The 22335-nt window shown below is 55.8% G+C and overlaps 2 protein-coding genes across 8 annotated transcripts in view; one reads left to right on the top strand and one right to left on the bottom strand.

The window, feature by feature from the left end:
• The first annotated feature begins 6 nt into the window (after positions 1 to 6).
• On the top strand, positions 7 to 18806 carry GET4 (guided entry of tail-anchored proteins factor 4). 5 transcript variants are annotated; one of them, XM_025416004.3, is made up of 10 exons: positions 682 to 782; positions 1169 to 1331; positions 5075 to 5153; positions 5503 to 5584; positions 6090 to 6239; positions 11554 to 11692; positions 12997 to 13137; positions 13237 to 13312; positions 13474 to 13546; positions 17968 to 18806. In XM_025416004.3, the coding sequence occupies exons 2-10, from the start codon at positions 1186 to 1188 to the stop codon at positions 18051 to 18053; spliced, it is 972 nt and encodes a 323-aa protein (XP_025271789.1). In that variant the 5' UTR covers positions 682 to 782; positions 1169 to 1185; the 3' UTR covers positions 18054 to 18806. The 5 variants fall into 5 exon arrangements, with proteins under 5 accessions (XP_025271788.1, XP_025271789.1, XP_025271787.1 ...); XM_025416003.3 differs by lacking the exons at positions 682 to 782; positions 1169 to 1331 and adding an exon at positions 7 to 249; XM_025416002.3 differs by lacking the exon at positions 682 to 782 and having other exon boundaries at positions 1020 to 1331.
• The window catches only part of ADAP1 (ArfGAP with dual PH domains 1), a 54434-nt gene continuing 50735 nt past the window's right edge, over positions 18637 to 22335 (bottom strand). For 2 of the 3 annotated variants that reach the window (XM_049111220.1, XM_049111221.1), the window contains exons 8-11: positions 22220 to 22282; positions 21702 to 21809; positions 21293 to 21521; positions 18637 to 21213 (exon numbers count right to left, since the gene is read on the bottom strand). In XM_049111220.1, the coding sequence (XP_048967177.1) occupies positions 21185 to 21213; positions 21293 to 21521; positions 21702 to 21809; positions 22220 to 22282 (429 nt within the window). In that variant the 3' untranslated portion in view covers positions 18637 to 21184. The remainder of the gene's footprint in view (positions 21214 to 21292; positions 21522 to 21701; positions 21810 to 22219; positions 22283 to 22335) is intronic. The other variant, XM_025416000.3, reaches the window with a different exon arrangement.

Genomic DNA, 22335 nt, shown 5'->3' with positions numbered 1-22335 from the left:
CGCCGTAGAGGGCGTCGGGCGGCCGCCGGGACGGAAGCCGAGAGGCGCTGCCGACCGCGCCTGCGACAGCGTCAGCCCTGCGCGGAGCGCCGGCCCGATGGCGGCGGCGGCGATGGCCGAGCAGGAGAGCGCTCGGAACGGCGCCCGGAACCGAGGCGGTGTCCAGCGCGTGGAGGGCAAGCTGCGCGCCAGCGTCGAGAAGGGCGACTACTACGAGGCGCACCAAATGTACCGGACCCTCTTCTTCAGGTAGCCGCGGCGCCGCGGCCGCCGCCTTCCAGGGCTTTCCGCCGAGCCCGGCGCCCCGCCCCCGGCCGCCTCCCATTGGCCGCCCCGCGCCGCCCCGGGCCTCCATTGGCCCGCGCCGCTGTCTGTCGCCGCGGCGGTGGGAGCAGGCGGGCGGCGGGGAGGCGGAGGACCCGGGACGCCGGGCGGGCCCCCACCCTGGCCCCGACCCTGGCCCCGACCCTGGCCCCGGCGTCCCTTCCCCGGCCTTCCCTGCCCGGCCCCCGGCCCGGTGGTGCCCATCCGCGGCCTCGCCCGGACCGAGCCCCGGGGTCTACGGCCCCGAGCACCTCGCTCGTGCGGGGGAAACGTGCTCCTGCCCCGCGGTGGAGCAGCCGTGCCTGCGAGCGCCGCCCACACCTACGCGGCCAAGGGCTCCGGGGGCGCGGCCCGCCCCGGGGGCAGGGGGCGCGGGGGGCTCCGGGGGCGCAGCGAGTGCCCGGGGTTGGGGTGCAGGAGGCTTTGGAGGCGCAGCGAGGACTGGGGGCTGGGGCGCGGTGAGCCCCGGGGGCTGGGGCCGGAGTGAGTCTTGGGGGCTGGGGCGCAGGGGGCGCGGGACTCCGTGCAGGTGCAGGAGGACTAGCGCCACGCGGGCTGAAATAAAGGGCGTTTCTCCGTGCGGCCCTGGCGCATCGGCAGGTGTATGGCCTGTGGTGACCCTCGTGTGGGCTGCGCGGTAGCTGTGGCTAGGTTGGGACATGCTGCCGCTGTGACCTGAGTCGCGATGTGTGTGGGACGGTCTGATCCCTCTCGGCCCCGGGGGTCGGTGTGGGTGGGCCCCAACCACAGGTGCAGGGGTTCAGTCAGTTAGCTGGCCTTTTCTCTCCAAGCCGTAGTGGTAGGGTACTGATGGGCCACCGGGCTGGGCCTGTTCATCTTTCAGGCCTAGACTTTCCTGTTATGCATCAGCGACAAGTTGGATGGGAGGCTCTGGGACTCTGCGGTTCTGTCCAGGGCATGCTCGAGCTCCAGGGCTTGGAGGACGGGGTAGGAGTGAACAAAGCTGGCCACAGGCCTCCCTGGTCTGGCATCTTCACCAGCCCGAGGTGCGTGCATCTGAGGGGGAGCTTTCCCAGTGCTCCAGATTGGCCCAGGAGCTTGCTGTTCTTGGGATTGCTATGTAGATGTTCACCCCGGTGATTAATCAGCAAAACTGGATCTTCCCAAAAATAAACAGTGTTTCTTGTTCAGAGACAGTTCTGCTGTGTGGGATCAGCTCTCTGGCCAAAGTGTGTTTGGGGGTGGTGATGGAAGGCAGGCTCTCCGCCAGCCCGGCCTTGATGTGGCTTGGAATTCACCTGTCCTCTGTGACCTGTGACCAGCCTTGGCCTCCCCTGTGGTGCATCTGGGGTACACCTACACCTCTTGGGAGTTGGGACCGTAAATCATTTGCCATTGGCCACACGGGGCACGAAGTTAATGGTCGCATTCATGGCCATCCATAAGGCCCATCTGAACTAGCCTCCAGTTGTCCTTGACTCCCAGGGTACCATCCCCATAGACCTGGGACTCCAGCCTCACTGAGACCCTCCTGGGTGTGCGGCTCTGAACAAGTCTGATTTACTGGGTCACCCCAGGTTCTTGGTTTTATATGTTTATATCGAAGTGTTTACAGGAAACGTGCAGTTTGAAGAGTTTTGGTGCGTATGCTCTCATGAAACCGCTGCCAGTCAAGTTAATGGAGAACATCCATCACCACAAAGGTTCTGTTCTCTCTCTCAGAATCTCTCTGATACCCCTTGGCCCCATGCAGCCACTGCTCTGTGTGGCCCCATGAGTTAATTTGCATTTTCTAGAATATAATGTAAGTGGAATCATATCCTTTTTTTTGTATGTTTTGAAAACTCAGAATGATTATTTGGAGATTTACCCATGTGTGAAGCATTAACTCATTTCTGTTGCCAAGTGGTGTTCTGTAGTGTTGGTGGACCACAGTTTGTGACCCGTTCACCTGTTGGCTATGTTTACCGCATTGCTGGATTTTTTTTTTAAGATTTTATTTATTTTACATATAAAAAAAGGTTTTATTTATTTTAAAGATCTTATTTATTTACTTGATAGAGCACAAGCAGGGGGAAGAGCAGGTGGAGACAGAGAGAGAAGCAGGCTCCCCACTGAGCAGGGAGCTCAACACGGGGCTTGATCCCAGGACCCCAGAATCATGACCTGAGCTGAAGGCAGATGTTTCACTGAACGGAAACCCCCCCCAGGCGCCTCCAAATTGCCCTGATTTTATTGTCGTATTTCACAGCCGTTGAAGGAGAAGGGGACATGGAATGGGGTAGTCCAGTGGGTTGGACTTGGTCGGTGTGCATGCCTCAGGTGTGGGTAGCAGTTGAGTCCCAGCGGCTAGCTGGAGGCTCTGGCCCATCGATGGTACTGATGCCAGTGGGTGGCCGCCCAGTGTCTTCAGACCTCCCTCCGCCAAGATGAGAAGGGAGTCCGTTTTCTAGGCCTGTTGGGTTACTGGTGCTCTGTCATCCTCCATCCCCTTTCTGGCTTCCATGGCTGTTTTGTGGGATGGCCAGAGGCCCTCTTGGCCCATGCCACCACCATCACCCCCTGGGGATGCCTCTGCAGCAGCCTGCCTCCCCTCAGGGCCTTTCTGAGGCTTGTGTGATTTTGTCTCTTAAATCAAATGAACATTTTTAAAAGAAAAACTTAAGCGGGCACGTGGGTGGTTCCATGGCTTAAGCATCTGCCTTCGGTTCAGGTCGTGATCCTAGGGTCCTGGGATGGAGCCTCATGGGGAGTCTTCAGCCCTCTCCCTCTGACCCCCTCCGCAGTCAGTTGTTAGCTGGGAGATGGCAGCAGCACACACCCACCAGGTGTGCTGACGCTCCATGTGTGGGTGCAGACATCAGAGCTGTGTGCGTGGGCCCTGGCTGGAGGGCTCTTGCTCCTCCTGCTCTCAGCCCCCCTCCCAGGCCTTGGACCCAGACACTAAATCCCTTCCCATACCCTGACTTCTGCAGAAAGAAGCACGTTCATTTTTCAGGGTTGCCTTTCACTATTTTTTTTTTTTTTTTTCTGACTTTCCTCAAACCGCAACAGGTGATTTCACCTGGAGGGGACAGGTGCTGGAAATGGCACATCATCCCATCCCCCTTGGGCCCCTAGCCCCAGGAAGGGAGTTACGTCGGGTGCTTGAAAGCAGGCCCTGTTATCCCAGGGATTTGCTGTCACCTGCTTCTTAGCAATTGCTTTCATCAGGTGTTCTGAGAGTTGGTCTCTTGCTCTGTGTCAGATGAGCCTGGGGTTTGGTCACTTCTTAAGTAAGCAGCTCGCTGGCAAGATGGTCACTTAGGATAAGTGTGTATGTGTCCACGCAGATGGCAGCATGAGGGGGTGTGCCTCTGAATACTTGTCTTTCCAGAATAGCCAGTGGCAGTGCTGGCCCCAGGTCGTGTGCTGGATGGCTCCCAGCAGGATGAGACTGGGATGAGTTGGGTTGGTGTGGGAGTAGTTTGTGTGAGCGTGCGAAAGAGAGAGAGACGCAGCTCACAACAGTGCTGCTGCAGAAACTGCAGGCCCTGTGGGTACCCTCCCGGCTGGCGGAGGTTTTCTTTCCTGGGGTGTGGGGTTTCCCTGCATGTGACAGGGGTGGGGAGGGTGTGTGGTTGTGGAACCTTTTTGAGGAAAAGCCTGTTCCTGTAGTTAATTGAACGGCCAGGCTACTCATATTCCCACCTGACCTGTTGCTCCGGGGGAGCTGCAGGCACGCTCCCAGGTGTGCATGTTCGGTGTTTGCCTGTCTTGGTAGCACCTCAGTGCTGCTGCTATAGTATTATTCTTTAGTTTTTGTGTCTTGACCAGGAGGCACAGACTGATTGGTTCTATTTTTTTTCTGATGATCATGAAGTTAAACTTCCAGCCAGTGAATCCAGTGTCAGCTTTGGAGAGCCGCTTCCTGCTGACTTTCTCTCAGGCCCAGCTGGTGTGTTGCAGGCGGATCATCATCCCGTTGTTTGTGTTTAGTTACTTGTCAGGCTCTGGCTGCTCTGTGCTTCTGTGTCTGCAGCTCAGGAAACTGAGAAATGTGTTCAGAGTGGGAAAGGGTAGGAAAGGGTGGAAGGGCCCTCCATTAGTGGTGCGGGGGCAGGAGCCGGAAAGCAGAGACTGTTGATGCAGTCATCACAGTGAGTGCTGTGTGTCCGTCCCCCCTGAGTCTCCATCCAGGAGCTCCCACTGTCCCAGCCTCTGAGCACTGCTTTGACCCCTGGTTCTTTGATGGGCCCCAGTGTGCCACTCTATCCCTTATGCACCTCCTTCCACCCAGGCATGGCCTATGCTGGAAGGTGGAAGTCACCCAGGCTTTCTCTGGGTCCTTCTGCTGAAACCCTTGAGCTGCTCCAGGCACGTTTGGGCACAGACAGCATCCCTGCCAGCGCTGCTGTCAGATGTGGGACATGGGTCTGCTGGTCCCCAGAGGCCCAAGTTGCTGACAGCCGGGGCCCAAGGGCACCCCAACGTGGAGCCTGGACAGACTCAGAGCAGGCAGGGTACTGACCACTGGGTGAGGTGGTGGGCCTCAGGAAACAGACCAGAGCTCCACTCCATCTTTGGAAGGAGGCCTGTATCCCTTCAAGTGTGTGTACGGGATTGTTTGCTTTGTAAAGCTTTCATGTTTACTCATTTTAGCTTGAGCATTTAATCTCCAAACTATAGCCATTGGGTCGGGTGAATGTAATGAAGAGAGTGTGTTGGAGGATGTCTGGAGGATGTCTGCACTGAAGCATCTGCCTCACTGGACCTAACTGGGGCTCTGCTCCTTTTCTCTCTCTTACAGATACATGTCACAGAGCAAGCACACAGAGGCACGGGAGCTCATGTGCTCAGGGGCGCTGCTGTTCTTCAGCCACGGCCAAGTACGCAGCGGGCTTGTCCCTTTCTCTGTTTGGGGCCTGCGGGTTGGAAGAGAACTATCCATGGAGAGGCGTGGTGGAGAACCGTGGACTGTTCTTGGTGCTGTCCACGGCTGGGCGAGTGTCCTCATTGTCGTGGGGTGCTACCTGAGGGTGCACTGCATGTCAGCTGGGGTCTCCATCCTTCAGGATGCACTGCCACATGAGCTCTGGGCTCAAAGGAGTCTCCTTAGCTTTGCACCACCATGCATTTCTAGCTGGAGACCGGAGCAGCCACCCAACTTTGCCGTGTCTTCTGAGAACCAGCCAGAGCTCTGTTTTTGTGATCCTAACTCACTTCCATGTTTTGTAGCAAAACAGTGCTGCGGACTTGTCCATGCTGGTCTTAGAGTCACTGGAGAAGGCCGAAGTCGAGGTGGCCGATGAGCTGTTGGGTGAGGCTTTCTTACTATGCATGAGGTACCTTCACACATGGAGTAGTGATACCCCTAAACACACGCTCTGGTTGTGTCCCAGACACCTGGCTGCCCAGCTTGCCCTGTGTGGTAAATGTCCAATGGGGGAAGTCCTTCTTAGGAGCTGCCTGGCTGGAAGGATGGAGGAGGGACTTGCTCCTGGCCTCTCTACTCCGGCATGTTACCTCCCTACCTGCCCAGGCCTTCCTCCTCTGTAGGCCAGCTCCCTGCTATAGCCCACACCTCCACTCAGCTCCTTGACAAAGGAGTGTGTGGCTGTTGGCTCTGCAGCTGAGAGGTCGGTTGAGGGTCCCTGGGACCTGGCGGGCAGGAGGGGTACATGCACGAGGACACCACAGCATGCCAATTCCCAGGTTTTGAAGTGAAGTAACTTTTATTTTAGTGAATTTTTGTAAGATGCAGCATACAGAGAGCTGAGAAGTACTGTTTCTTTGGGTAAGAATCTGTGTTTGTGTTGTTTTAGAAAATCTGGCTAAATTGTTCAGTTTGATGGACCCAAATTCTCCAGAGCGGGTGGCTTTTGTGTCTCGAGCCCTGAAGTGGTCCAGTGGAGGATCTGGGAAACTGGGTCACCCTCGGCTCCACCAACTGCTGGCCCTCACCCTGTGGAAAGGTAGGCCCAGTACCCCCATGCACAGAGCATCTCTTGGTGGTAGGCGCTGGCGGCCCCAGGAACAGCTATCCCTATTTATGCTCCCCTTTGGCTTTTGTGTTGAACTCATGGGCCACAAGTAATGAGGGAAGATTCTGCTTTCCGTGGGGCGGCCTTGGCCATCCCTGTCCCCCAACCAGTTTCCTTTCTGGGACGTCCTCCCCAGACTGGTTCTCTGAGGGCACTGTGCTCTGTATTTTCTTCCTCAGAAGCTAAGATAGATGTGAAGAAGTATTTGTGGGGACTATTCAGTCTACGAAGGGGTTCCTGGCAGTTTCTGGGTGCGCTTCACACCCGGAGCTCTGAGTCTGCTGCTCAGGCACAGGAAAAGGCATTTGGTTGGGTGCCCTGGAACAGCATTTGTTCAGAAGATTCTAAGAGCACTGTGCAGGAAGCTCATTCACACTGTGTCAGCCGTCCCGGGGGTCCACCTGTGTGCTCTGGTGTTAGCGGCTGCCCACTGGGTTGGGGGCAGGCGAAAGGGAGGTGATGTTTGGCAGGTGCCTTGGTGGGAGCAGAGGGGCAGCCTCCTTTGCTTGAAGGTGACCTTCTGCCAGTAACTTCTGTGACAGCAAGCTCCTCCTGGAAACAGCCTCATTCCAGCAAGTGGCATGGTGGTCAGACAGATCATAGGAGGTGGTCAGTCTCCTCCATAGCCCATGGGCCCAGGACACCTTCCTGCTTTGCTTCTTGTGCAGTGGCACGCACACGTGTGGTGGGCGCTTGCCACGAACCCAGCTGGGAAGCCTGCTGTGTGAGCATATGTGGCCTCCTCCCATCTCCCCTGTGGGCCATGGCGCTCACTCCGCCGTGTGCCCCCCCACCCCGTGACCCACGAGGCAGGAGGCTCCTCCATCCCCCTCCACACTGACATGCCACCTCTACCCTCACCCTGTAAGATGAAATGAATTCACAGGCCAGACTGTTGAGGACGTTTCTTGGAGGATAGAATTCCTTCCACACTCCTACTCAAGGAGGAAGGAGGACGTGGGGCCTGAGAGAGCAGCTGGCACCTCTGGGCCAAGGCGAGTGTGGGCTCCCTCCCCTGCTGGCGCACATTCCTCCATACCTGGGCCACCCCAGCCTTCACAGCTAGCGTGGTGCCTGTGTACTTTCTGTCTATCCCACCCTAAGGATGCTGGGGTGTCCAGCTCTCACTGCCGTTGCCAGGAAACCTCTCGGCAGGAAGCCATCTGTGCTGACCAGCCTGGTGGGGGGCAGGTGGGGAGCCCCAAAGGCCCCTGCCCTAGACTCTTGCCTCATCTTCCCCGGGCAGCCGGATCTGCAGTCAGGAGCGCCTATGGCAAACCCGTGTTGCCAGCGAGCATTTATTTAGCACTCCTTTGGCCCAGTCTGTATTTGTGGAGTGTGTGGGGAGATGCCAGGCAGAAAGTGGAACATGACCCTGTGTCCCTGGCTGAGAAGCAAAACTTATGCTTCAGCAGTCCTTCAGAGGCTTCACTGGTTAAGAGCCAGTTACAGGGCATGTATGTCTAATAGTATGATTTTAAAATTCAAAATATAGCAATTACACATAGTGCTTGAGGCACAAATCCCGAGTGAGAGAAGCACAGACTCCATGTCCTGTCCTCCCCCAGAATGTCCACGGCTCGTGTCCACATTGTTGTAGCGCCCAAGGACAGGCCCACAACCAGGCTTCCCTCTGGGGTGGTGGAGTGGGAGCTCCAGGCAGGTGCGTCTGATGAGGCGGAGCCACCTGCTGCCGTGTTGGTTTGCTCTCCACAGCTTGCATCCACATGGCACGTTTGCTGTGTGGTATTCCATCATTCAGGCATACTTCATTCTGCTGCACTTCACATATACCGCATCTTTTACAAATGGAGGGTTTGTGGCTACTCTGCCTTGAGCAAGTTTATTGTCACCCATGTTTCCAACAGCACTTGCTCGCTTGGTGTCTCTGGCACAGTCAGTAATTCTAGTGATCATTGTAGGCTTTTTCATTATAATTTATTACAATGATCTGTGATTGGGATCCTTGATATTTTAAGTTTTGGGGTGCCAGGAACTGTGTTCCTAGAAGAGGGTGAATTTCATCAGTAAATGTTTGTGTGCTGACTGCTGTACCGACCAGCCGGTCCTATGACTCCCCCTTTCTTTGAGTCTCCCTATTCCCTGAGAGCCAGCAGTATTGAAATTGGGCTGGTTCATGACCCTACAGTGGCCTCTTCATGTTCCAGTGAAAAAAAGAGTCATGTGTCTCCCATTTTAAATAACAAGCTACAGATGGTTAAGCTCAATGAGGATGGCTTGTCCAAAGCTGTGGTAGGCTGAAAGCCAGGCCTCTGCACCAAACAGCCAAGTAGTGAACGAAGGCTAAGGTAGGTGAGGAGGCTGCAGAAAGAGGGAGAAGCAGCAGAGGCTGGTTCATGAGGTTTCAGGAAGGAAGCCTTCTCTGTAACCCTCTAGGTGCATGATAAGCAAGTGACCCAGAAGATCTAGCTGAGATCATTACTGAAGGTGGCTGCACTCAACAGCAGATTTCAGCGTAGATGAAACAGTCTGATATTAGAAGATGCTGTCTAGGACTTTCAGGACTTTTGTACCTAGAGAGAAGTCAGTGCTTGTTTTCAGTGGACAAGCTGACTCTCTTGTCAGGGGCTAATACAGCTGGTAACTTTAAGTTGAAGCCAATGCTCATCTAGCATGCTGAAAATCTTAGGGCCCTTAAGCATTATGCTAAATCTACTCTCCCTGTCCTCTGTAAATCCAGCAACAAAGCCTGGATGACCGTGTATTTACTTACACCATGGTTTACTAAACGTTTTAAGCCTGCTCTTGAGACCTGCTGAGGAAAAAAAGCTTCCTATCAAGATATGACTACTCACTGACACTGCGCCTGGTCAAACAAGAGCTCTGATGGAGATGGGCAACAAGATAAATGTTTTCATGCCTGACACAATATCCATTCTGCAGCGCATGGATCAAGAAGTCGTTTCAACCTTCAAGTGTTATTATTTAACAAATACATTTCACAAGGCTATTGCTGCCACAGACAGGGAGTCCTCTGATGGTTCTGTGAAAGGCCCATTGAAAACTTTCGGAAAGGATTCATCATTGTAAATGCCCCTAAGAACACCAACACCCTTGATTCATAGGAAGAGGTCAAAATATCTGTAGTGACTAGAGTTTGTTAGAAGTTGACTCCAGCCCTCATGCATGACTTCAGGGGGTTCAAGACCCTGTGGAGGAAGTCACTGCAGATGTGATGGAAATGGCAAGAGAACTAGAATCAGAAGAGCGTGAAGGTGGGACTGAACTACTACCATCTCACACTTTAATGGACGAGGATATGCGTCTTATGGATGAAGTGGTTTCTTGAGATGGAATCCACACTTGGTGAAGATGCTGTGACAAATCACATAAACTGAGCTGATAAAACAGAAGCAGGGTTTGAGAGGACACCCAGTCTGAAAGAAGTTCTCCTGTTGGTACAAGGTTATCACATGCTATAGAGAAATCCCTCGTGAAAGGAAGAGTCCTTCAGTGCAGCAGACATCATTTTAAAGAACTTGCCACGACCACCACAGCCTGCAGCACAACCACCTTGATTGGTCAGCAGCCACCATCGTCAAGGCACGACCCTCCACCAGCAAATAGAGAAGAAGTCCCCAAAAGCTCAGGTGGTGATTACCATTTCTTAGCACCTGGTGTTCAGACCGTGCTCTTGCACACTTATCAGACTTTAGTGTCAGCATAGCTTTTATGTGTACTGGGAAGCCGGAAAGTTTGATTTACTTTGTTGCAGAACTTGCTTTGTTGTGGTGGTCTGGACCTGAGCCCACAGTTGGCCCAAGATGCTCCTGCAAGGGTACCAGTCCAGTTCTTGGAGGGAGCTGTGTGCTTAGACAGAATGTGGGTGTAGTTTTGCCTAATTTTTCTTCTATGATACTCTAAAACCAAAAGGTTATTTTGAGGGGTCCAAGGGAGTGAGGAGAGGCAAAACAGCACAGGTACACAAAGAAATGTGGAATCAGAATTATTCTGAGGTCCTAAAGGCAGTGTGCTGGGCACTGAGAGCTGGTGCCGAGGTCTGGAGGGCAGCTGTGCCCAGGCAGGAGCAGGTGTTCCCAGTAGAAGGTGTCAGGCAGCTAAGGCACGGGGCCTCAGCCTTGGACATGCATGGGAACCAGGTGGCTTGTGAGCAGGACAGGGGCGTGGGCCAGTCTGCTCCAGGAGACAAGCCCGGGTGTGGGGAGGTAGTCTGGGTCTCTGCCTCGGCCCACCTGCTACTCTGGGTGTCCTGTGCTTGGTTGGTTGCTGAGCACGCCTTTGTAGCTCTGGCAGCCAGAAATGGAGGGGTGGGGTGTTGAATCCGCAGTGTGCGGGGTAGCAGATTTTTGGGTGATGAGTGGGGAGAGTAGGTTTACAGCCTGAGTCATTTACTGATGTTGGGAAGATTGGGATTTTTGTCGTTTTTTTTTTTAAACAAACGCTTACAAACAGTTGAGCATTGGAGGAGCCTGTCCCCTGCTGTGCTGTTAGCACTAAAGTCTCATGCCTTGCTGAAAGGTGTAGCCACAGGGAACAGGGTGACAGGCCCCTGAGATGAGCATGTCACTGAGTTACCTGTTGGGGCACAGGTTCCAGTTTGGGGCCCAAGATTCCATATTACTGACTAGCTCCCAGGTGACCCCATGTTGAGGGGGACCCCCTGGTCTCCTCTGGGGCCACCGTGGGGATGAGACGTGTTCCTGCTGCACGCAGGACCTATCCCTCCTCACAGGGACTTTCATCCAGAAGGTCTTCTTCCCCTGCCTAGGGGGAGCTCTGCCTTTTCGGGGGGATGGACCGTGAACATGGTGATTGAATCTGTGGACGTGGAACATGCCTTGGAGGAGGCAGGAGGGCTGGCCAGCCAAGGGCTCAGCACATGCGTGTCAGGAGGGCGGGGGCCATGAGGCTCTTGAGAGAACAGGTGGCCTGACCTGGTCCTAGCTGCCACACGAGATTCAGGGCATTTGCGTGTGGAGGTCAGTGTGCCTTGCATCTCATTTCATCAGAAGCATATGGAACTACCGCCATGTGAGTCCGAGGGTCCCCTGTGGGCCATTCCTCGTGGGTCTGCTCACATGAGCACAGACTCAGGGACCCTGAGCACCGGGGCAGAGCAGTTCAGCTAGAAGCCCGCCCTCCCCCACTGTGTGTGTTTGCCCCATGCGTGGACCAGGTATGCAGAGTGAAGGCAGGTGAATGCGAGCAGGGGACCGCACGCTGACCTGTCTCTCTTCGTCGGTGCCCCCCCTTCCCTCTGTAGAGCAGAACTATTGTGAGTCCCGGTACCACTTCCTGCACTCCGCGGATGGCGAAGGCTGCGCCCACATGCTGGTGGAGTACTCGACCTCCAGAGGCTTCCGCAGCGAGGTGGACATGTTCGTGGCCCAGGCGGTGCTACAGTAGGTACCCACGTTTACTCGGTCACATCTGGGCTGGCACAGCTGCCCGGGGCTCCATCTCTTGTGCCTGCGCAGACCTGTCAGGGACACTGCACGCTATCCCCTTGACTCCCCTGGGCTGACTGGTGAGACCTCAGTCAGGCAGCAGGGAAGTGAGTGTTCTGAACGAGCGTTCCGCCCAGCTTCTGTTTTCTCACATTGCCTTTTCCCTGTTTTTGGCTTTTTTAATATCAGGCCACTATTTTTTGTAGGGCACATGTATTTGATAAACTTGACGGGTGTCTTGGAATGAGGAGTGTGCGTGCTTTTGCAGCTTTCCTGAGGCTGCTTCTACCTTCCCAGACATCTCGTGTGTCTGAAGGGTTCGTGCGAGGGTGGTGATGCCCCAGCGCCACCCCCTGCTGCAGCCCGAGCCTGTCCTCCTCCCCTCAGGCCTCCTCGCTTCCTCCTCCTCCTTGAGGACCAGGGTGGTGCTGGCACCCTCAGCACAGGAGGGAGGGTTTGCAGTAAGCACTCCAGTGGGCCCACACCACCCGCCTGAGCTCAAGACGTCTCAAGTGTGCTCTAACTGAAGAAACACTTGGATTTGGTGGCCAGGGATTGAGATAGGGAGCATCTTACGAGTTTAAAGAGGTTGGGGTCACAGAATGCTTGCTGTACTTGACAGCACCTCAGAGTTTCCACGTCCGCCACACAGTGACATGTTGCTGGTGTCTGCTACCGTAAAACGGAGACATTTCTCAGACCCCAGAGCTCCCTGCCCCTGGCCATGTGGCATATGGTGCAGAGTCCCTGGAGTCCACCAAACACCTTCTCGTAGGTCCCTCCCTATACTGTCACAAGTTGGAGGCCTCCTCATGGTGAAATCCCACTGTGGGGATGTCGTCCCACCCAGCACAGTGTCTGGGGGCACCCTCGGCCTCATTCCCAGGGGTCCCTGGGCTGACTGCTCACGCAGACGGGCCTGATGGGTGCAAACAGGCTGTAGTCCCAAGAACTCCCTGCAGTGTCGTAGCTCTGGACCTTGGACATGGTCACCTTCCCCAGTTTAATCTCTTCATCTGTAAATTGTGGGAATCATGAGGTGCCCTGCTCACCGGGGGCAGCTCATCTGAGCATCAAGCCTGGTCCGGCAACTCCTCAGGCCACCAGAGCTGCGGGATCATGCGGGCAGGTGGCCCGGGGGCTGTCAGACAGCTTTCTGCACCCTTGGAGGCACCCTGTGTCCAGCGAGCATGTGAGCTTCTGTAGAAGTGCTGCCATTTCCTCCTTCAGCATCCCTCTTACTAGGATATGACTTCCAGGTTTCTCTGTTTAAAAAACAAAAGCAGTGCGTCAGTGGTGTTCACAACGTACACGCAGAAACACCCGTCCATTGAGAACGGCCCTCCATTCGTGCAGCCCCTGCTCAACTTCATCTGGTTTCTGCTGTTGGCTGTAGACGGGTGAGTCTTCCCTGCGTGTGCAGGGGGTGTGCACGGGCGCTTTTCTTGTTCTGTGATTTTCACTTGGAAAGAGTTGTGTGCCCCATTGTCTTGTTTCAGAGGCAAACTGACGGTGTTCACAGTGTTGTGTGAGCAGTACCAGCCGTCCCTCCGGCGGGACCCAATGTACAATGAGGTGAGTGGTGGGTGGGGCTGGGCAGCCGCTGGAGAGGAGACGTCCCCAGTCCCTGTGTGGCCCTCAGGGACAGGACAGGACCTGAGATGAGGGTGGGGGGAGGTCTTGTGCATCCAGCATGTTCCAGCCCCACAGTAACCCCATGCCCCTGCCTCCTCCAGTACCTCGACAGGATAGGGCAGCTGTTCTTCGGTGTGCCACCCAAGCAGACGTCGTCCTACGGGGGCTTGCTAGGTAAGATGGGAGCAGGGGGCACCCACTGGGAGGGCACACAGTGGGCCTGGCTGTGTGACACCCGGCCCGCTCTGGGTCTCTCCCCTGGCACTGCCGGGCATGCTCATGCTGCTTTTTGGGGGCCCCACATCTCGGGCCAGCCAAACCCAGCCTAGAGGCTCTGTCATTCCTAGGGCTCCCTCTCCGTTGGCCACAGAATCAAGGCAGATTGCTTTTTTATTCTGGTAAAACATGCATGTCTTAAAATTTGCTGTTTAACCATTTCTCAGTGTCCACTTGTGGGGCACCGAGTACATTCCCACTGCTGGGCTGCCTTCTCCTTATCCGGCTCCAGAATGTTCTGTCCCCGTGACACACTGACCCCTGCCCTCTCCCCCAGCCCTGCCATCTACTTTCTTTGTGAGTCTTAAGACACCGGGACCTCGTGTGCATAGGGTCCCCACGTGTGTCCTGCGTCTGGCTTGTGTCACTCAGCCTCACGTCCTTAGGGTGCATCCCTGTGGTGGCAGGTGTCCTTCTTTCTGAGGCTGAACAGTGACCTATTGTGTGGACGGATCCCACTGTGTTACCCATCTTTCCATGATGGACTCTATAATGCTGCTGTGAACACGGGGGGTGTATATCTGAGCCCCTGCATCCATTGCTTTGGGTGATACACCCTGGGATTGCTGGGTCACATCGAAACTGTTTAATTTTTGAGATGCTGCCAGACTGCCTTTCCCAGCTGTGTGCAGGGCTCCAGTTTCTCCATGTCCTCGCCCACACTCACTTTGTCTAGGACTCCGTTGTGGGTGTCTCACTGTGGCTCTGACCCACGTCGCCCTGATGATTAGTGATGTCATTTCTTGTGCTTATGAGCCATTTGTGTGTCTGTGTGTCCATTCAAGTCATGTTTTAAGTCAGGTTGGTGAGTTCTCTATACTAGGTGTCGATCCCTTATCGTATATAAAATTCTGAAATATTTTTTCTCATTCTGTGGATTGCCATTTGTTTTAAAGACTGTTTTCTAAAAGTAGTTTCAGCGGGGCCCTGGGTGGCTCAGTCTGACCCTTGGTTTAAGCGTCCAACTCTTGGTTTTAGCTCAGGTCATGAGATTGAACCCCATATTGGGCTGCATGCTCAACACGGAGCCTGCTTGGGATTCTTCTCCCTGCACCTCCTGCTCACATTTGTATGTGCACGTGCGCTCTCTCGCTCTCTTTCTTAACTAAGTCTTTAAATAAGCAAAAGCAATTTTAGCTTCATAGTGAGATAAAGAGGAAGTTATGCCCTCACAGCAGTTACAGGCACCCTGGTCAGAGCGGTAATTTTGTTAAAATTGATAACCCTACATGGACACAGCACCTGAAGTTTATGGTTTATGTTGGGGGTCACTTTTGATACTGTACGTTTATAGGTTTAGACACATGGCCACCACTAGAGAGTCCTGCAGCGTGGTTTCTGTCCTAAAAATCCTGTGCTCAGCCTGCTCACGCCCTCCACACTCCTCTGCCTTTTCTCTCTGTGGGTATTGCCTTCTGATGCATAGAATTTTAAGTTTTCATGAAGTCCAGTTTATCTGTTTCTTCTCCATTGCTCTTGCCTTTAGTGTCCCATCCATAAAGTCATCGTCTGGTTCGGTGCTGGGAAGCTTTGGCCCAGTGTCGTCTTTTAAGAGTTGCACTGTTTTAGGGTTTACCTTTAGGTCTTTGATCCATTTAGTAGAGGGGTTTTGTACATGGTGTGAGGTAGGGGTCCAGTGTCCTGGCATTGTTTGCTGAAGATACATACCATCCTCTCCCCGCTGCGTGGTCTCATGACCTTGTCAGACACTGTTTGACTCCTATGCATGTGGGCTTGTATCTGGGCTCTGTCTTCTGTTCTGTGGGCCTGTGGCTGTTTGTGGACGCCACACTGCTGTTACTACTCTGTAATAAGTTTTGAAATCAGGAAATGCGAGCCCTCCAGTTTTGTTCTTTTACCAGATCATTTTGGCTGTTTGAGTCCATTGCAGTTCCATATAAATTTAAGGATGAGTTTTTCTTCTCTTGCAAACAAACCATTGGAATTTTGACAGGGACTGCATTGACCCTGTAGATGGCGTTGGGTGGCATTGGTCTTAGCAGCAAGTCCAGTCCTCTAATCTGTGGACACGGGAAGTACTTCCATTTATTTATGACTTTATAATTTCCTTTTCAGATTGTTCATTGTTGACATAGAAAAACACAGCTGATTTTTGTGTGCTGACTTTGTATCCTGCTGCATTGCTGAATTCACTTATTCTAACAGCTCTTTCATGGAGTCTTTAGGGTTTTCTGCATATGAGACCATCTCGCATGCAAACAGACCATTTTACTTCTTCCTTTCCACTGTAGATGCCTCTTCCTTCATTCTCATGCCTGATTGCTTTGGCCAGAGTTTCCAGTACTAGGTGCACTGGAGGTGGTGAGAGGAGGCACCGTCCCCTTGTTCCTACTCACCACTGAGGATTACATTTGCCGTAAGGTTTTCAGAGACGGCGGTGATTGTGTGGAGGCGGTTCCTCCTGTTTCTGGTTTGTTGAGTGCTTTTATGGGAGCGTTGGGTGTAGTCAAATGCTCTTCCTGCATCAGCTGAGATAGACGATTGTGCGGGCTTCCCCTGGTTCTGCTGACGTGGTGCGTCACTCTGGCAGGTGTTCACAGGGAGCCCTCTGTGCACTCCACAGACGAAGCCCCTTGTTGTGGTGCATCGTCCTTCACATGCTGCCGAGCCCTGTTCTCCAGTTGCCTGCTGAAGGTGTTGGCATCGTGTTCACAGGGGATGCTGGTCTGTGGCTTTCTCGTAGTATCTTTGGGGTTATGCTGGCCCCATAGGATGAGTTGGAAGGTGCTCCCTCCTCAGTTCTCTTGCAAAGCTTGAAGAGGATTGGTGTTGGTTATTAAATGTGGAGTAGAATTCACCAGTAAAGCCATCAGGGCCAAGGCTTTTCTTGGGAATTTCCAATGCCTGATCCCATCTCCTTCCTCGTTCATAGGCCCCTTCAGATGGTCCATGTCTTCGTGATTTAGTCTCAGTGGGCGTTAGAGGCCAGGTTTGTGACCCTGTGCATCAAGGCCAGGCCTCTGCCCCTCGTCTGCCTGGATGGCGACATGGTGTGGCCTTCCGTGGGGTCTCATACAAACTTCTTGCCTCCACCAGGTCCGCAGCCAGTGTAGTCCTTTCATCTGAAAGTGGCTTTTCTGAGCTTGAGTGTGGTGTTACTTTTGAGCAGGTACATCCTATTTCACGGAGTTTGTAGTTCACCCGTATGCACCTAAACCTGTCCAGCCGTTTAGAGGTCTCGCAGGGCCAGGCAGCATGTGGCTTCCTTCCTCAGCCTCCTTCTGGAAGTGGCGTTGCAGATACATAGATGGTTGTTCCACGTAAGGGGTCTGCGTCCCCCCACACTGACTGCACCGTGTTCTGGCTGGACCTGAGGTGGCCCCAGGTGATAGGCTCAGGTGGGGGGGGCTTGTCCCACAAAGGTAGGTGACACTGCTCCCACCCCACTGCCTGAACCCATGTGGCTCCCCCGTCGTGGGCCCTGCAGGGTTGGGCCAGGGTGTTTGTGTTCTCTGGGCCAAAGTGCACTCTGTGGAAAGGTCCTCTGAGATCATTGTAAAAGTTGTTGGTAATTGGACTTTCTTCTTGTAAACTGCGGGTCAGGATTGGTCTAGTGAAGGCGTCCCCACCATGTGTCCCCACACTCCTGCCACATCCCGGGCCTGGATGGGGCTGCGGGCATCCGAAGCCAAGGTGGTGCTTGCGTGTCTCAGCTTGCAGTCCTGCCCTCGCCCCACACCATGGGGTGTCCTGGCACCTCATGTTCCTTCATTTCCCACCAGAACTTCAGACTCGCCCCTTCTAGCATCCGGGCTGCTCGTGGCTTGTTCATTGGACCTGAGTTCATACGCCTGGATCTGTCCAGAGAACATTGTTCACATTTCCATTTGTTTTCATGATGGTTTGATTTCAGGGGACTTTCTGACCTCCCGAATTTATACTGAATCATTGTTCTTCGAATAAAAATAGATAAGCAAAGTGTCAATGGTGGCAGCTCCTATGGGCAACAGTGGTCACCATTTCTGCGTGTGGCCTTTGAAACTTGCATCCTGACCTCTTTCTGGACGCTTGTAGGAGTGTGCACCTGTATGACATACATGCTTGTGTCCGCTCAACAGTGACCTCCCCAGGGCTGTCCCAGGTGCTGTGCTGTGTCCCCCGATGGGCACTTGGGGTCTCTCCCCAGCTGTCAGGTCCTTGCAGACATGCCGAGTGTTCCCAGAGACTTGTGGTGGGGGGTTTGCTCAACCTATTAAAGCCCTGGAACACGGCGCCACGGAAAGTGGGATTCCCCAGGCAGGGAGGTGCTGACAGTGTGCAGCTGCTGTGCCCCTGATGGCACCTGCGTTTGCTTCCAGGGAACCTTCTGAGCAGCCTCATGGGCGCCTCGGAGCAGGAGGGCGAGGACAGTCAGGACGACAGCAGCCCCATTGAGCTCGACTGACCCCGTCCACCTGGCCTGCATGAAGACGCCCCGACCCCGGGCCCTCACACTCGGGGCTCCCATTGTGAGGCGGTGGTAGCCGCGTCAGCATTTGCGCGCCGGCTCGGGGCCGCGCGGCGTGCTGTGGCCGTGCTGGCTGGGCTGCACGCGCATCTTCAGACTGCCCCACAATAAAGCACAGGCCTTGCCGCGCTACCACCCTCTCCCTGTCCTTTGTGTCTGGTTTGCTTTGGGAGGCGACCTGGCGTCCGGTGCAGGCCCATAGGCCTGACCCCGTCATGGTTGGTGTGGGGGGTGGCTGCTGTCCAGCCGCCCCTTGTGGACATCCTGTGGTGGCCTGGCCACCAGTGTCCCGGAGAGCATCTGGGCGGCTGCTCTGTGCCGCACCCCGAGGCCACGGCCATTTGGAACGGGTCTCACAAAGGGATCAGGAGTCCTTTCCACGTTTCGTAATGCAGTATTTATTTTCTTCGGGTGATTGATTCCTTTGACCTGGAGTTGTAGGTTTTCACCAATTAACCAGTCCAGGAGCGAGCAGACCTGCCCTTTCTCACTGACGCTATACCAGATGCTCCCAGAGCAATGACAAGAGGGGAAACACTTTATTTTTTCACAATTAAAATAAGAGTTGTAGATTAATACACAGTGATCATGCATGGGAAGGAGTGAGATACACACTTTTATTGACTGTAAATGGAATTTAAAGGAAGGTTTGTGTTACTTGTTGAGTTTAAATAAATCCTTTATACTGGGCTTTGCAGCGCTCGTCCTTTCTGAGTGAGCTCCTGGGTCCGGTGGGCGGGAGCGGGTGCCGAGGCCAGTGGTGGCCGAGTCTGTGCAGACCGTGCCCACAGTGGGTGCTGTGAACAGCCACACACGGCCAGTGTCGGGACAGTCTCGTGATCTGCATGTAACTACACAGCGGTGGCTTATTTGCATGTGAGAAACCAAATCCAGTGGGTTCCTGCACTGTGGCAGGTTCTGCACCCAGGCCATGGGGTGGGGGAAGGAGAGTGCTGAGCCCCCCCACAAACTGCCCAGAGAACCTCTCAGGAGAGGGTAGTGTTGGAGGGAGTCCCTGCAAGGGGCAGGCCCTGGGGCGACGGACAGCCGGCTTGTGCTGTGATGCTTGTTCTGAAACCACAGAATGCGTCCAGCGCAGTCAGCGGGAGGGAAGTTGGAACAAAACGCAGGTTTTTATGTGTGATTTTGCCCAAACTCTGTAGATGAACACAGACCACATACCCATGCACACCTGGTGTCCCGCCCCACTCCTTTAGTAGTGGTAGTGGCGTCTGTCCTGACCCTCAGCATGTGGACACCTCCCTCCCGGGGGGACAACTCTGAGGCCGTGCACCCGACCCCGCTTTCCCTGTGAGCCCTGCCGCGTTTCATGCAGTTGTGAATGGTGCTGTCACTTTCTGGAACCACAGCATCCCTTTGTAGCCGGGCGGGCGTGTGTTCCCCACGTCTCCACTGCAGAGCACAAGGGAGACGGACCCCAGAAGCACAAGCAGCCCGCCACGCCGAGGTGTGTGAGGTAAGCACAGTAACCACCCTTGCTGAGCCGTGAGCTTCCACCGTAGAGAAATTCTTCCGCCAGTGCTAAAATGTTTCTTTTTAAAATGTTAGTGTCTTGGGCACAGCACCCTTGTGTCTGGGTAGAGAGGGTCTAGAAAACCAATCCCCGAGAACTTGTGACTAGGGCTGCTCCCCACGGGGACCGGTGCTCCAGGGGGACCTCCAGGTTCCACCCAGAATGAGACCTCCTGCCTCTGAGGCTTGAATTTACTTGACTAGAAGAGGGTAAGACAGACCAGTGATTGTGGGTGGTAGTGTCTGTCTTGGCTGGGGAGGAGGCACCTGCTTGGAGGGGGTGGGGCCTCAAGGACTTGGGCTGGGGCCCTGGGTGACCCCGTGACAGTCCTCACACCCCCGGCCCAGCTGTCAGCCTTTGCTTGGCAGAGTCAGGGCTGAGATGGGGGTGATGGGGAGCTCGTGTTCCTCTCTTGACTTGCAGCTGCCCCGCCCCAGTCCAGGTTTACATGAGTCTGAGCAGGGGAGCCCTGTGCTCAGGTATAGCAGGGAGTCGGGTACCCTTCTCCTAGGGGTGTCCCCACTTCCTGGCATATCTCTGAGGCCAGCAGCTAGGTCCTCCTGGGGACCCAGAGCCCCCACCCCAGCCTGTGACATACACAAGAGGCCACTCACTTCAGGATAGGACCTGCCTTGGGGACACCTTCCTGGTCTTCCCAAGGACCAATCTAGGGCTGCCTTAGGGGATGGGAAGGGGGCTGGGGGGCCACCCAGATCACCCGGCAGGTACCCCCCATCTAAACACACTGTTCCCCCCCAACCCCCCAAGGGTGGACAGAGCCAGGGGCACCTGGGGAGGAGGCTCAGTGGCTGTAAGTACTGGCTGGCCAGCAGCATGCTGGGTCCTGTGGGGGCCACTCTGGGCTTCTATCTTCCAAGGGCTCGGTGGCCACAAGGTCAGGCCAGTGGAGCGGGGCAGCAGACAGGAGCTGACCCTCCATTCTCCCTCCCGATCCAGGCACGTGGGGCCCAGCCGGCAGGCAGTCCTGAGGCCATGGCACGTGGGAGCCACAGCTCAAGGGGTACCTCTGAGCCCAGGACCCTCATGCACGTGCCAGGTCAGCTGCTAGCACCCATGCTAGCACCCAGGACCCCACGACTGACACACAGCAGGTGCTCAATAAATACTTGTTGAAGGGGACTTGGAGGAGGGGAGGCATGCAGGCCGCCCGCTGTCCCCATAGCCCGGCCTCCCACTCGGGCAGGGTCCCGCTCAGGTGGGCAGGTGGCAGGGGAGTCGGTGAGGGGCTGCCCGGAGCCAGGCCCGGGCCTCAGGAAGGGTGATCCAGTGGGCAAGGAGGGGGCGGGGACGGCAGCACGGTGGGGTCAGAGGCCGGTGGCCTGCAGCGAGTGTCCCGAGAAACAGGTCCTAGTGGCTAAAGCTCAGGCCCCACCTGGCCGTGTGTGGGGCTGCCCCTTAGCGCAGGGCCCGGACGCCGGTTCCTCCATCTGCCGGCCCTCCAGGCTGGCCGCTGCCTCCTCGATGGACACTTCCAGCGAGTCCGGCTCCCTCGGGCCTCCAGAACCACCTCTTGTTAGGGTTTATGCTTGAAGTGGGCTTCCACTGGAAAAGAACAGCATCCAGGCGTGTCACAGCCACATGGGAGGTTGGGGCTCCCTCCCCAGCCCCCACCTGCACTTACCTGCGTACTCCTGGGGTAGCATGGGCCTGTCCACCACCTTCCGAAAAGCCTCCACCCAGGCCCGCTGCTCCGTCTCTGTCTCGCAGGCCAGCAGGAACCTCCGTTCCGGCGTGACGATGGTGATGCCGTGTGGCCAGTGATGGCCCTGGGTGGACGGTGGGAGCCCGTCCAGCACCGTGTAGCCGCTCTCTCTGCTGCCGATGAAGACCTCCCCACGAGCGAAGGCATCCTGTGGGCGGTGGGGGGGGTCCTGTGAGTCTGGACCCCCGAGATCCAGCCCTCCCTCCTGCTCCTCGTCCCCACAGCCCATGGGCAGCAAACGTGGGCCTGCCACTCTTCTCAGCGTTGTGGGGGAGGAGACGTCCCCCTGCGAGGGCCCCCGCTGACCCCAGCCCGGACCCGCCCTTACCAGGGGATCTTTGAAGTACATGAGCCTCCGGTCATCCATGGTGAACCAGCGCTTCCGGAAGCCTTCCGTCTGCTGCGGGTCAGAGCGCGCCGGGTGCGGCCAGTCAGCCTGAGGAACACGAGCTCCCCCTCACCCCCCACGTACGCTCATTCATCCTGCTTCCCGCTTCCTGCGGGCTGTCCGCCCGGGGCGCACCAGGGCCTCTGCGCTGGTCGTTCCTCCCATGGCGGGGCCCTCCCCTGCCCTCCGCACCGCTTCCTCCTCGCCACTCCTCCCTGGGGGCAGTTAGAGCCCCGCCTGGGCTGCGGGGGCAACCGTGCGTGCTGCACACAGTGGCCGATGCAGAGGGCCAGAGCGCTACAGTCCCGGGCCATCCGCACCAACGGGACCTGTTAGAAGCACCCAAGGACACCCTGAGTCCTCGCCCGGGGCGCTGCAGGCGCTCTGACCCTCCAAGGCCACCCCAGACCCTGGTGGCCAGGACGGTGATCTCCGTGGAGGCTGCCGGTCAGACCCACCTTGGGCCCGGTTTTCTCCATGTAGCCTTCCTTCAGGTAGTTCCGGGACAGCTTGGGCACCAGCTAGGGCAGAAGACGGGCTCAGGCTGGGGCCCTCCCCGACGGGCCCCCTCCCC

The sequence above is a fragment of the Canis lupus genome, chromosome 6, assembly GCF_003254725.2.
Source record: "Canis lupus dingo isolate Sandy chromosome 6, ASM325472v2, whole genome shotgun sequence".
In the NCBI taxonomy this organism is placed as follows: Eukaryota; Metazoa; Chordata; class Mammalia; order Carnivora; family Canidae; genus Canis; species Canis lupus.
This window is presented reverse-complemented; position numbering and strand designations above follow the sequence as displayed.

Bases quoted from the DNA above. Each gene is read 5' to 3' on its own strand.
- GET4 (XM_049111222.1), top strand. From the start codon at position 4,567: ATGGCCTATGCTGGAAGGTGGAAGTCACCCAGGCTTTCTCTGGGTCCT. The intron at 5,585-6,089 runs GTGAGGCTTTCT...GTGTTGTTTTAG, and splicing joins GGTGGCCGATGAGCTGTTGG to AAAATCTGGCTAAATTGTTC. The intron at 13,313-13,473 runs GTGAGTGGTGGG...TGCCTCCTCCAG, and splicing joins GGGACCCAATGTACAATGAG to TACCTCGACAGGATAGGGCA.